Genomic DNA, 12,440 nt, shown 5'->3' with positions numbered 1-12,440 from the left:
CCAGCCGAGAGTAGCTTTCTGATTGGACAATCTCGTTACGACGTGTAAAATGCGACGGAAAAGTGGGGCACGTGACGAGTGATCAACAACAAGAGTCGGCAGCTGACAGGTTGATAAGAAGAGAGTTTAAAAGTGATTTAAGAGGAGATGGTCTCATAACTGCAGCTTTCCGTCGTAGCGATAACACAGTGAGCAGTTTGAAGGGTTTGTTTCTTGTCGGTTGTGTGTTCAGTGTTAGAGAGGAGAAAATGAGCGTCAGTGGAAATCCAAACACAGATTTGTACAGTGAATGCGCCGCAGGGGACGCCGAAGGCAACGAAACTACACCTTTATTAATAAATGTAAGTACTCAGGCAGCACCAAGTGTTTCACAGCTAAGAAACAGCGTCAGTCTGAACGTCTGAGCGTCAGCTGCAAGCAGCTTTTACCTGCACAGGTAAACTATCAGTAAACGAAGTTGATTGACTTGTCCAGATTTTTCTGACATCACGTGCCTGCTCTGAAAAGCTTCTTTTTTCAGTTTCCTCTCTACTTTGTGCTTCTGTCAGCACTCAGAGAAAAACAGAAATGGCACCATGGTAGTCAAATGACTGTTTTCCACTGAGGATGTGTCTGTATTTCTATTTATTTCTAACGTACACTTTCAGTTTGCTCTTCATGATGAGCTCCACTCAGCCCATTAAAACTGTTATACAATATGCTCTGTTGCTCTGGAGGGAGCCTCTCAAAGTCGACATACTAAATCCCTTTATTGTGTCTGAGTTTCACTTGCTTGTTTTTGGAGGTATTGAGTTTTTCAGAACCAGCCTTAAAATGCACCCCATGAATCATTTCTCTGTATTTGTTGAATGTAAACCCCCTCCGTTCGCAATACAGAGGACATGACCCTGGTGTCCTCAGTGGAAGCTACAGCCTTATCAAAGCATATCAGTGGTGTCATCATCACTGACCATGATAGTTTTTGGGCTGCATTAACACTAGTGATTGATTCTGTGAGCTCAAAGAATTTCTGTTTCAGATTGAGACGATGTCTTCTGGTTGAACAGGGATTATTCCAGTTAAGTTATGGGCTTCTGTTATTCATCATCTGTGGCTTCAGCATTTGACTGTGAATGGCTCTGATTTACAAATTCATATGAGGGTGTTTTTAAGACGACATCTCCAGATTCTGTTTTCTCTGAAGTGTTTTTCTTAACATTACATAAGAAGTGCAGAAGCAGCAAAATGTGGATGCATGTAGTGTTTTAGCAGGGCTCATCGGTAGTAATGAGTAATCTGACATGACAGTAACCCCAATTCATGATCAGATTTTATCAATCATTGTCATTCACGTATTGATTTCCTGTGGTCAGAAACAGACACTCAGAGGGAGTGGTGGCAGCAGAAACAGCCATGCATTTCTTACATTGACCCATTGTCATGTAAATACACTTAATTGAACCACTCATGGAAAACATGTCTGTGAACACGTTATCTTAATGAATCCTATCACCAAATCAAACACACAGCAAACAGTAGAGTAGAAACCAGGTGAGATGAGCAGTGATTGTGTATGTTACAGGTGGGCTTGTTGTTTCACTCAGTGTGCTCCACTGGTGACCGTGCGTATGCTTTACCTCGCTGTGACCCTGAACATTAATAAGCTTCTGATAAATACATCTTATTTTCCAGTGTGTATTATTTTAAAAGTCACATTCAGTCAGTTAGATTTAAGTAGCTGCAGCCAGTTTTTATTTCCATCTGGCGTCATAGTTGACTTCCTGTCTTTCGGTACTGTAGCCCAGAGTGAAGCGGATTCAGCGGCCCGCGGGTCAATCCAAGCTTGTTGTGACACTGACACCAGAGTTGCCACTCGTTCTCTCCAGGATATCCCCTATTAGAGAGGTCAAGCAGTTTGGGCAGCTCCCCTTATCCTGAGCTCAGGCAGCTGTCCCACAGCCAGCAGCTCAAATCCCACCCAATACATTCCCATTTCCATTCCCTGATCCTACGTGCCACTGCAGTGTTGTTTCATGACATCCATCATCAGGGATGGCCAGTTGTTCTTAATGCTGTCAGGAGCAGTTCTCTCGAAGCTCTTACAGAAATAATCAGATGTCTTCTGCTTCTTTGTCTTCATGCTCATTTTTTCCCTTTTTTATGTTTCATCTAAATGTTGTCTGTGCTCTGTGTGCAGGGATCTGTGCCGACCAGAGCCAAAGGAGCCTCCTTTGCCTCCTCTGTGTTTAACCTGATGAATGCCATCATGGGCAGCGGCATACTGGGTCTAGCTTATGCTATGGCTAGCACTGGAATAATTGGTTTTTGGTAAGGCTGGTATTATTTCTCCTACAGTGCTGTTCAATTATCTGACAACTTTTTAAACAAATCAGACATAAACACAACTACATGTACACTAATTTATGCTCTGTATATCTTTCCTCTCTAGCATCCTGTTGATAATAGTGTCCAGCCTGGCAGCGTACTCTATACATCTCCTTCTGAAGCTATGTGACCAAACAGGTGAGAGGCTAACAATGGACATGCAGTCTAACTTTAGATAAGGCTGGCTGTGAGTTTATCCAGATTTTTTTTTTGCCAACTTACTTCCCTCATGATTGGATCATTGTTCAGGGAAGCTGGCTGATATGTTGTCTAAGAGCATCTTTGTCTCTTTGTTTTTGTCTTAATTCACTTCCTAGTTGTGATTGACTCAGTTAATGTGTAATTAATGTTTACAAAGGGGCTGACAAGATAAAAAGAGATAATGGTGGGTTGTCGCAGATCAATTACCTCCCAAATACTGATGAGAGTTTCCTGAGGGTTGAGACATATTATGATGATTCTTGACCATCTTTGAAAGAGAACTCCACCATCTGCAAACATTAAAGTGTGTTTTCAGGCCTTAGAGAGTACCGGTGCCTGAGCATGTTAAGCCTTTTATGGCTCCAGGGTGGAAAGTCTGATGAATTGCCTCAAGTGATGTCACTTGAGTCAGCATCGCTTGGGGTTGATGGCTACAAGTTTGAAAATGAAATAAATCTGGTGTTGTGGAGTTAGAAAGAAGTGAGTTTGCCAGACCTCTGCAGCCTGCTACTCATCTGCGTTTGAGGCTAGACAGCACGTGCATATCACACACAGTGTCTGACTGAACTGGCAATTGAGTTGCGTTGTGGGTAATGTAGGCGCCAAGTTTTGACAAGAAAGAAGAACGCATGGAAGAAAAAAAGATACAATTTTTGCTTCTGCTGCATCGATTTTGATTCTTCATGTTTTAAATGCTCAATCAGAAAGCTGTGTCAAACATGACTAAAACAGGATGTGATCATTTGCTAATCCTTTCTGACATAAACTCAAAAACACCTGGAACATTCCACAGGTAAACAGGTTGATTGGTAACAGGTGATAGTATCATGATTGGGTATGAAAGGGGCATCCTGGAAAGGCTCAGTCATTCACAAGCGAGGATGGAGAGAGGTTCACCACTTTGTGAACACATGATTGTATAAAGGAAATTACTACATGGGCGTGGGAACACATTGCAAAACTGTTGTCTTTAAACGCAGTTTGTTTGGAAATGGCATTCTGTTTTTATTTATGTTTTACACAACGCCCCAACTTTCTTGGAATCAGGGTTGTAGCTAAGTCTGTTTTTGATTTGACTCTCGTAGGTATCAATTCATATGAAGACCTTGGAGGGAAAGCCTTGCAAAAACCAGGAAAAGTAAGTGTTGTCTTTTGGATCAGTGTGAGTTTGCCCTGTCAGAAAAGAAATTGACTCACTTACACTGTCAACATGACCAGGAAACATGCTCACACTAACCACCTTTTCAAAATTCTTTTTAGGTTCTGGTTGGAATTGCCATTCTCATCCAAAATATTGGTGGTAAGTCAGCTCCCATTTCACTGCACAGTTCCATACATTATTTTTGACATGTTGGACATAAACTGATTTTGTGGTTTTTTAGAAGCAGAGTGGTGGAGAGGGTGCAGACTGCTGCAGGGTCAGACTATGGTCAGTTTATTTTGGAGGCAGATAGTGCCTCCTACTGGTGATCAGAAGCCTCTGTGCTCAGCTTCACTCCCTCCTTCCTGTAAGGCTTTTATCCAGATTGCCTGATAACCTTTGACCACGAAGCCGCTGTCCTCTCGGCCCCCTCCCCTGAGCCTGAAACCTGACTTCTCATCTAATTGATCACTGATGGTAAACCCACCCAGTGTTGAGTAACCTAATGGGACCCCTCCCTTTGTTTCCCCCCACTTCTCTCTCACTGCTACTGCCATCTCCCTCCGTCCGTCGGCCACAAACGCCGCTCCTCAGACAGTGGAGAGCTGAGGTGATCGCTCCTCTGCAGTCATTAGTGGCACGGCTGAGTGGATTATTGCTGTGCCCTCTGGTATGTTTGTGGTTTTCCCAGCATGGGGCAGTATGTGTGAGAGTGTGAGAGCCAGCACTCCAGCATGCATCTGTCTACACCCCGGGCCCCTTTTATAAGAGTGCAATTAGCCTCACTCTGGGTAAACATTCATCTGCACTGCCAAAGCCTGATGGGCCAATTGACCTTAATTACTGACCAGCCCAGGGCTCTCACAGGCTGCCTCTCCCCTCGCTCATAATGAAATGAAAAGTGGCTCTGTCTTATGTTGAACACACTCTCCCACTGTTCGCTGACCACACACAGAAGGTTTACATCAGATTTCCAATGAATTTTTACATGCATGCTTATTATTAGAATATGTTTTCCAACCACTTGGGCAATAACAATCCTTTTTCTTCACTCAAGGGCCTTTTGTTGTTTAGAGATGTAAGTATTATCCCACCAGGAATTCCCATCAAAGTGTTGTTGTGCTTACTGTAACCAAATGCATGAAGCTAAACCGTTGCATCATGCCTGGTGTGTGATCTTTGTCTGTGTGGGTTTGTGTGGTTGAAAAGTTTTGTTTTTATGGTTCATGTCAGAATAACCTGTTATTGACAGATTTTAGTGCTTATAAATGGCATTAGTTTTTCACAGAGTGAGTGTCCTTCTGTCTGTGTGGGCTGGAGGGTTATTGCAGGAATTTTCTTTTATAAACAAAGACAGGATCTGAGGGATTATGGTCCAGGCTTATTTAACGGCGAGCGCAAGACCTGCCCCAGGGGCAGTAAGGTCCCAACTAACTCTGGCTCAGCCTCGCTTCACAAATTTAAATCCCTTAACATTCCCTCCCTTTATGACTGACCACACACTGCACCTGTATCCCGATTCCACCAGTAACGTCCTCTGTGCCTTGTGCAATCTCCATCTCCTCTTTCCCGTTTTCCTCCTGGTGTTTTTGAGTGCTGGTATGACCCTCGGGAAGTGACCCCGATCCCCTCTCTGATTGGCTGTCCGTGGAAGGATGTTGGAGCCTGTCGGAGGCTGATAATATCCTGTTTCCTAGTGAGGTGGAGCAGGGGGAGAAATACCTGGATTAGCGTCAGAGATCATTATTGTTAGCATCCCCCACCCACCCACCCTTTGCATTTCTTCATCCCGGCTGCTGCTCCCGGTCTCCAGCAGTTGGAAGATCTGCATAATGTCTGCACTTCTGCACCGAGGGCTTTGCTCGTGATCCCCTTGAGCTGCCTGCCCCACCCATCTGCATTAACTCAGAGCTGTGGTACCCCCTCCACCCTGCCCTCCATTTCCTCGCACTGGAAAACACGCACCACCCTCACACAGCAATTTAGCATTACTTGTGGCAACGTACAGTCATCTGCTGTGTTTATGATTTAGTAGTTTGGTCTGACTGTCTTCTTTTTTTAATCTGATTTAGAAAACACACATTTCCTGAACCTTTTCTCCTCTCTCCCCTCAGCCATGTCATCCTATTTGTTCATCTTGAAGTCGGAGCTTCCTGCAGCCATCAGCAGCTTCTTGAGCCCAGACAGCACAGGGTGGGTGTATACAGCTCTGTGAGCTCCCTCTTTCACCAACAAGGATGTTTGGTTCAGAGTCTGTCACAGCTGCGGGTAAAGCCAAACCGTTCTTTTAGATTAGCTGCACTAAGATAAAGAATGAGTCATTCCCGTTCCCATGATGTTGTAGATTATACCTTTGGCCCTCAAATAAGTCAAGTTTGACACTTCTGCGCCACAAAGCTACACAAACTGGAATTTGCAGGGCAATGAGAAACGGATGAATAATGCGGTGGAAGAAGACCTCTCACCAAACCACAGTACACTACTAATACTTTGTCTGTGAGCGATTGGAGGGGAACCGGTGCTCCGCGTTATATAGCCAGAAGCGTGCCCAGAGGAAATGTATTCATGATCGAGAGCCATTCGTCACCCATCATCAGCAGCCTGTATCTTTTCATTGGCCTACGTGGACGAGCCTGCAGCTCACAGAGGAGTCCCACGCCAAGAATGTAACTTCTATCACTTTATTATTGGCCACACCGGTTTAAGCAAGAGTTGTAGCTGCTCTCAGCCCGATCCGTCAACATCTGACTCTTCCACACACAGCTGCTTTGTGTTAGCGCTCTCCTTTCACCCCCAAATCTCTCGCACATGTTCCCCGGAATCAGACTGATACAAGGGGATATCAGTTCTGCCATTCTAATTACAGCCCACTGCTGAGGGAAACAAAACATTTCTGTTAATGAGTGGCTTTGGGATGTTAACAGACACATACTCAATTCCATCAAAGCCTCCATAAACGAGTTGTTGTATATTAAAACGCGTTTCTTTTTTCTGGCTCATTTCTTCTAATATGGCAGAGCGATAACACAGTCGTGCTCAATCTTTTAGTCTTTGTCTGTGTTAACAGGCTAAATGTCCCGTTCACGTTTCTCGTCGTTCAGCTCAGTAACGAGGCCAAAGACGTGGACAGCCGTGGATCTGCGCTGCGTTGGTCAGATTTATGTTGATCTTCAACACTATGTGGAGATTGACTCATTGGCAGTCAAGCTCCAACCTTAACTGAGAGCTGTCCTGCATCTTGTTATAGCGTGAAATGTTCCACATTTCATGGGTTGTCTAGGTATCCTGCGCCTTTACGGTAAGCCTCGAGCCGGATTCTGGTGGTGGTGGAGATTTTTTTCTACATCCCTCTGTCTGCGTAATGGTCTGTAAGAGTGGAGAAGGGGGTTAGCCAAGCTGCGGTCGAGTGCCTCAGCTAAACTTAGGTTAGAGCAGAAGTGATTGGACAAGAGAGAGTCGGGGGGTCAGAGCAGAGGTCTCCTCGACATCCAGTTACGGGGCAGAAACTGTGTGGAAGCAGAGACAAATCCATCAGCGCCTATGGTAACGCCACAGCTGTGAAACTGCCAAACAGGGGTCAGTGGGTGTTGATGTGGTCAGAGCAGGTGCTGCTGACTGTGGGAGCCCCATAAAGAGCGGTGGAGCCAGTCCCTCATGACCCCACGCTGCGGTCCAATATACGGCAGCGCCAGGCAGCACCCTTCCCACCCGACCCCGACCCCAACGGAGCCGGCATGCCTTCCACATGTGTCACCTCGAAAGCTGCCCCTCCTCCTCCTCCTACTCCTCCTCCTCCTCGTCTTGCTCCCAAATCCCGAATAAACCGCCAAGGCTATCCCTCAGCAAAGGAAAATATTATTCCCCCTCTCCAAAGACCCGGCAAGTGAAATGTGGTCTCAAATGACGGAGCGACACAACGTTTGCATGTGAATTACATAATTGTTATGGTTTGCAAGAGCTAAAGCCCTTAATTCGTACCACATGATGAATCTGTCGCTCTGTATTTGAGCACGAAATGGAGACAAATTTCCAGAGCCGGCCCATTTTTAAGGCACTGAAGATTCATCTCTGCTATCCATGACATCCAGTGCAGGACTAGGGAGACAGTGATGGGAAATGTGGCTTTGTGGTGGATCCATCTTTGGCCTTTTAATAATTCATGTCCACTTGTTTTCCAGAAATGCCTGGTATGAAGATGGCAGGTTGCTTCTGATCCTAATCACACTTTGTGTTGTTCTTCCTCTGTCAATGTTGCCTAAAATTGGTAAGTGCTGTAGGTAGATCAAGTAGTGTCTTGGTTTGCTGCCTTGACCAGTTTGAACTGTTGTTTCTCACCCGGTCTGTCTCTTACAGGCTTCCTGGGCTACACCAGTAGTGTTGCCTTTTTCTTCATGCTGTACTTTGCCATTGTGGTGAGTTTTAATTAGCCCCTTTAAAATCTTTTTATTCTGATTATTATCCACCTTCCTTGTGATTGACATGTTGTGTTGTCTCCTCTCCAGGTTGTGGTGAAGAAGTGGTCCATCCCCTGCCCACTGCCTCACAACATAACTACACTTTCTGCCTCCTTCCAGGTAACAACAACAACTCCCAATTTCCTTCTGCACTTGTCCACGTGCACACAGACACACATGCTTAAGATACTTCAAGTCTGATGTAGATAGACTGCAGCAGACGGTCATGGCTGCAGGATTAGGAGGGAAACCCAGGAGACAGAGTTTACTGACAGTGTCGACTCTGTCTGATGAGGACCAGAGAAGGCTGCAGAGAGCTGTGTATGGTGAATGGTGCCAGTCCTGAGGGGAAGGAAGTGCAGGCGACCTTGCATCAGTCTGGAAATGACCTCTGGCCTTTTGGAATTATACACACCGTAGTATAGCTTCAGACTTGGCTTGGTTTACTTAGGTGGTTGTTTTCCTTTTAGCTCCAAAGCCAGGCAGCGGAATCCAGCTCTGCGTTTCTCCCATTTCCAGCAGCACTGCAGAAGTCCTCTCCTCTCAGAAATAACACACCTCTCTTCTCTCCTTGTTTCTCCAGATATCAAATTCCTCTGACTCAGAATGTACACCCAAACTCTTTGTCATCTCCAGTAAGGTATGTGTATGAGTCCAGCCCTTTTCTCTGTGCTGCACATGCAGAACCTGTGAGAAGTTGTTGTGTAGGACTCTGGTGAGAAGTGACACTCTTAAACTATCAAGGTTTAGCTGTGTATATAAGGAGCTGAGATCCTTAGAAGTCACACTAACAGAGTTTTTAATAACATATATTTACATCCACTGAATAAATGTACTCAGGAAAGTTCATACCTTAACTTTGCATCATCACACCCTGAAGCCCAGATGGCAATTACTGCTCCACAAACCTTACCTTTGACCCTGATTGATGTGTGTTGCAGAGCGCCTACGCCATCCCCACCATGGCCTTCTCCTTCTTGTGCCACACGGCTATCCTGCCAATCTACTGTGAACTGGACCGGTGAGCGCTGCAGCCTCTCAGCTTTACCTTTACCTCTGCTGTGTAATTTAACATCCATTGTTCACCAGCTGTGTTAGCACTGCTCTCAGTGAATATGTCCTCGTGTCTTTCAGGCCTACAAAGAAAAGGATGCAGAACGTTACCAACGTCAGCATTAGCCTCAGCCTCCTGCTTTACCTCATTTCTGCCATGTTCGGATACCTCACCTTCTATGGTAAGCCTGCGGTGACACAGTTGACCGTAGCTGCTTTTCCAAGCCCCGTCATATCTGTTCTCATTGTTTCCTCACTCTATTCTTGTCTCCGGCTCACAGCTCATGTGAACTCTGAGCTGCTGCTTGGCTACGACATGTATTTGCCTCGAGACATCATGGTGATGACGGTTCGATTGGCCATCCTGGTCTCAGTGCTGCTGACTGTGCCCCTTATTCACTTCCCGGTAAGTACACTGACCCAAGAACCCCAAGCAGTTTTTGGGCGTTTTTTGCTCCTGTCACATTTTTATTCACTGTGGGCTAAAAGGAGGGAGAGCTCAAGAATGTCCGCATGCTATATATATTGAACTGTTTACACTTTTACAGCCTCTACAAGCGATCTCTCTTGTCCTCTCCTCCTGGCTGCTGGCTGCTCCTGCAGTTTAGCAGAAGGTTCACTGAGTTTTAATTTGTCACGTGACTGCAGGTCATTGAAGTAGTCAGTTCATAGTCAGTTGTGCTGTGGAGCACAGAACTGAAAGTTTTATACAAGATCTGGTTGGTGCAAACATTTGATTTTTGGTGAAATCTTAAATGAGACATTTGGAATAAAGTGCTTTTCATGAAATATCACAGTTTAAAACTTTAAAGCTTTCAGATTTGGTTATTTTTCCTGATGGAAGTGTTCGTCGCACATTTCCAGGACCATTGGAAATTTGATAATCCAACGATAATTTCTTCTTTTACAGTTTCTGCCTCTCACGTCTACCACCACCACGCTCTCAGTCCAAACAACACCGCTGCACATCCTGTCTTTCTCTTGTCAGACATTTGCTCAGAGTCATTAACACGGTACATCTGTGGCTAGAATCTGCTCTGTTTGTGTGTTTGCTGCAGGCCCGTAAGGCTGCGATCCTGCTGCTGTGTGGAGGACGGCCCTTCTCCTGGCTGATCCACATCACTGCAACTCTAACCATCCTGGGTGTGGTGCTGCTGATGGCCATCTTTGTGCCTGATATCAGAAATGTGTTTGGAGTAGTGGGTATGTGATGCTTTGGAAGTATGGGAAGAGAAGAGTTTATTATGCTAAACATTGTGGTCTTTGTAAATTATCCAGTTGTTATTGTTTTTAATTGTAGGCTCACAGATTTGCTTTACTGTGACCTTTGAATATTTTGATCTCATTTGCAGCAGACATTAAAAGCAGCTGAGATCTCAGTCAAGATGTCAATATTCCACAATTATTGATCGTGGTGGCTAAAATCACAGTATCTGCTTATACATAATTAATGGTGCAGTCCTGCTCGAGCAGTTTATGAAGCTGCTATTATCAGACACACAGTATTTTGTCTGTGCAGTTCAACTGACTTCCCTGTTTCTTTCCCAGGATCGACAACATCCAGCTGCCTGTTGTTTGTTTTCCCCGGCATTTTCTACCTCAAGATCAGCAGCCAGCCCCTCAGATCCTTTGACTCCGTCGGGGTAATGACACATATTAATGAAATGCTGTTAAATTCAAGCAACAAAAACATTTTTGCTCACTAACATCAGTGCTTACCTTTAAAAATTCTTCATTTCCATTTAGGTATTGATGCTAACAGTGTTGTTTATACTCTTTTTGTGTCTAGGCTGTAGTCCTGGTGGTGTTCGGTGTGATTATGGGACTCGTCAGCTTCTCTGTCATTGTCATCACGTGGGTACAGAGCGTCTAACCCTCTCTGGACCCCTTTTCCCAAATTAAGCACAAGAGCAAAGAAAGGGAAAAGCATGCCAAAGAAACTGAATACTGGATCAGACAGATGCTAATCAGCATCACCTCAGGCACATTATTTCTGGTGAAAGTGTTCTCAACACTAGGTTCTTTTTTCTCTCCACTTTTGAACTCTCAGAAATCAACCTAACATGCAAACTAAAAGAAAACAGGGACTTTTCATGGTCTAATCACTTCTACAAATCTTTTCTAGATGCTGCCTGGAACAAACCATAGGTGAGGTTTGTGTCAGGCAAGGTGTCCATTTCCTTTGAGCTCATTTTACATCCATTTTTTTTAAATTATTATTTAACTTTCTGAGAGCCTTTGTATTGTTCTGTGTGGACGATTGTGCACCTTATGTAAATCTGTTTATCTGATATTTGAAAATGATGCAAATGTGTCTCACTCTAATTTGTTTTTTGGCACATTTTCACGCACGCGACTGATTTTCATTCCCTGATTCATGGCCAAGTGTTTTTATTTTTATTTATTCCAACTTGTTTTCTTTTAAATTTGTTTTTATTGTTTAATCCATGTATGGATTTGCCACACCAATTACAGTCCAAACCTCAGGTGTTTCTGCTGCTACTTGTGTTCTTTGGCTTTAAGAGTTGTCTTGCAGGTTTTTTAAACCGATCAGTTCTTGTTTGGAGCAGTTCTTACAGTGTACTCTATCTGGTTATAACAGAGAATGATATAATGTTAGTCTTCAAATTACTGTCATTTAATTAAAGGGAACTTGTTTATGTACTGACATGTCAGTTTGTTCATTTAACCACTTACATGTCTTTATCAGTGTTGTGGAAATCATCAGTACAACATGTCACATTCATGGCTGTGTGTTTGATTGGCAGGCACAGTGCTGACGCTGAGACCTGCTCCTCGCTGTTGTGCTGTGAGTTCAGCCTGTAGCTAATGAAAGCCACATGCTCGGTACGTTTCTAATCACGATGCTGTTTAGATTGTCTTCATGCTGCCTCTGGAACCTAGAGGCACCCGACTGCTGGTTTTAATCGAAGGAATTAGGCACAGCGGCCCCACCGTCCCTGCAGAAAGCAGTGGCTGCCCGCTCTTCACGCCCCCTCAAGGGAGGTTCCCCACTGCAGGAAATATCCCTGACCTCCATCCTCTACTATGAAGGACGCTCCCATGAATATACACTGTATATCTGGGAGTCAGTGGTGAAGTGCTCAGATCCTTTACTTAAGTAAAAGTACCATTAGAACATTTAAAATACTCTGTTACAATCTTGCATTCAGAGTCCTACTTAAGTAAAAATGCAGAAATATTTTAAGCTAAATTTACAAAATACG

At 44.4% G+C, this 12,440-nt stretch overlaps 1 protein-coding gene across 1 annotated transcript; it reads left to right on the top strand.

Annotated features, from left to right (window-relative positions):
- Positions 1-70: 70 nt before the first annotated feature.
- On the top strand, positions 71-11,879 carry slc38a6 (solute carrier family 38 member 6). Its single transcript, XM_076749586.1, has 16 exons — positions 71-341; positions 2,177-2,307; positions 2,429-2,502; positions 3,651-3,703; positions 3,826-3,865; positions 5,821-5,899; positions 7,885-7,970; positions 8,060-8,118; positions 8,209-8,280; positions 8,744-8,800; positions 9,102-9,181; positions 9,295-9,395; positions 9,495-9,619; positions 10,272-10,416; positions 10,762-10,856; positions 11,003-11,879. Exons 1-16 carry the CDS (start codon positions 249-251, stop codon positions 11,084-11,086), a joined length of 1,374 nt encoding a protein of 457 aa, XP_076605701.1. The 5' UTR covers positions 71-248; the 3' UTR covers positions 11,087-11,879.
- The last annotated feature ends 561 nt before the right edge of the window (positions 11,880-12,440 follow it).

The sequence above is a fragment of the Chaetodon auriga genome, chromosome 14, assembly GCF_051107435.1.
Source record: "Chaetodon auriga isolate fChaAug3 chromosome 14, fChaAug3.hap1, whole genome shotgun sequence".
NCBI classification, from domain to species: Eukaryota; Metazoa; Chordata; class Actinopteri; order Chaetodontiformes; family Chaetodontidae; genus Chaetodon; species Chaetodon auriga.
This window is presented reverse-complemented; position numbering and strand designations above follow the sequence as displayed.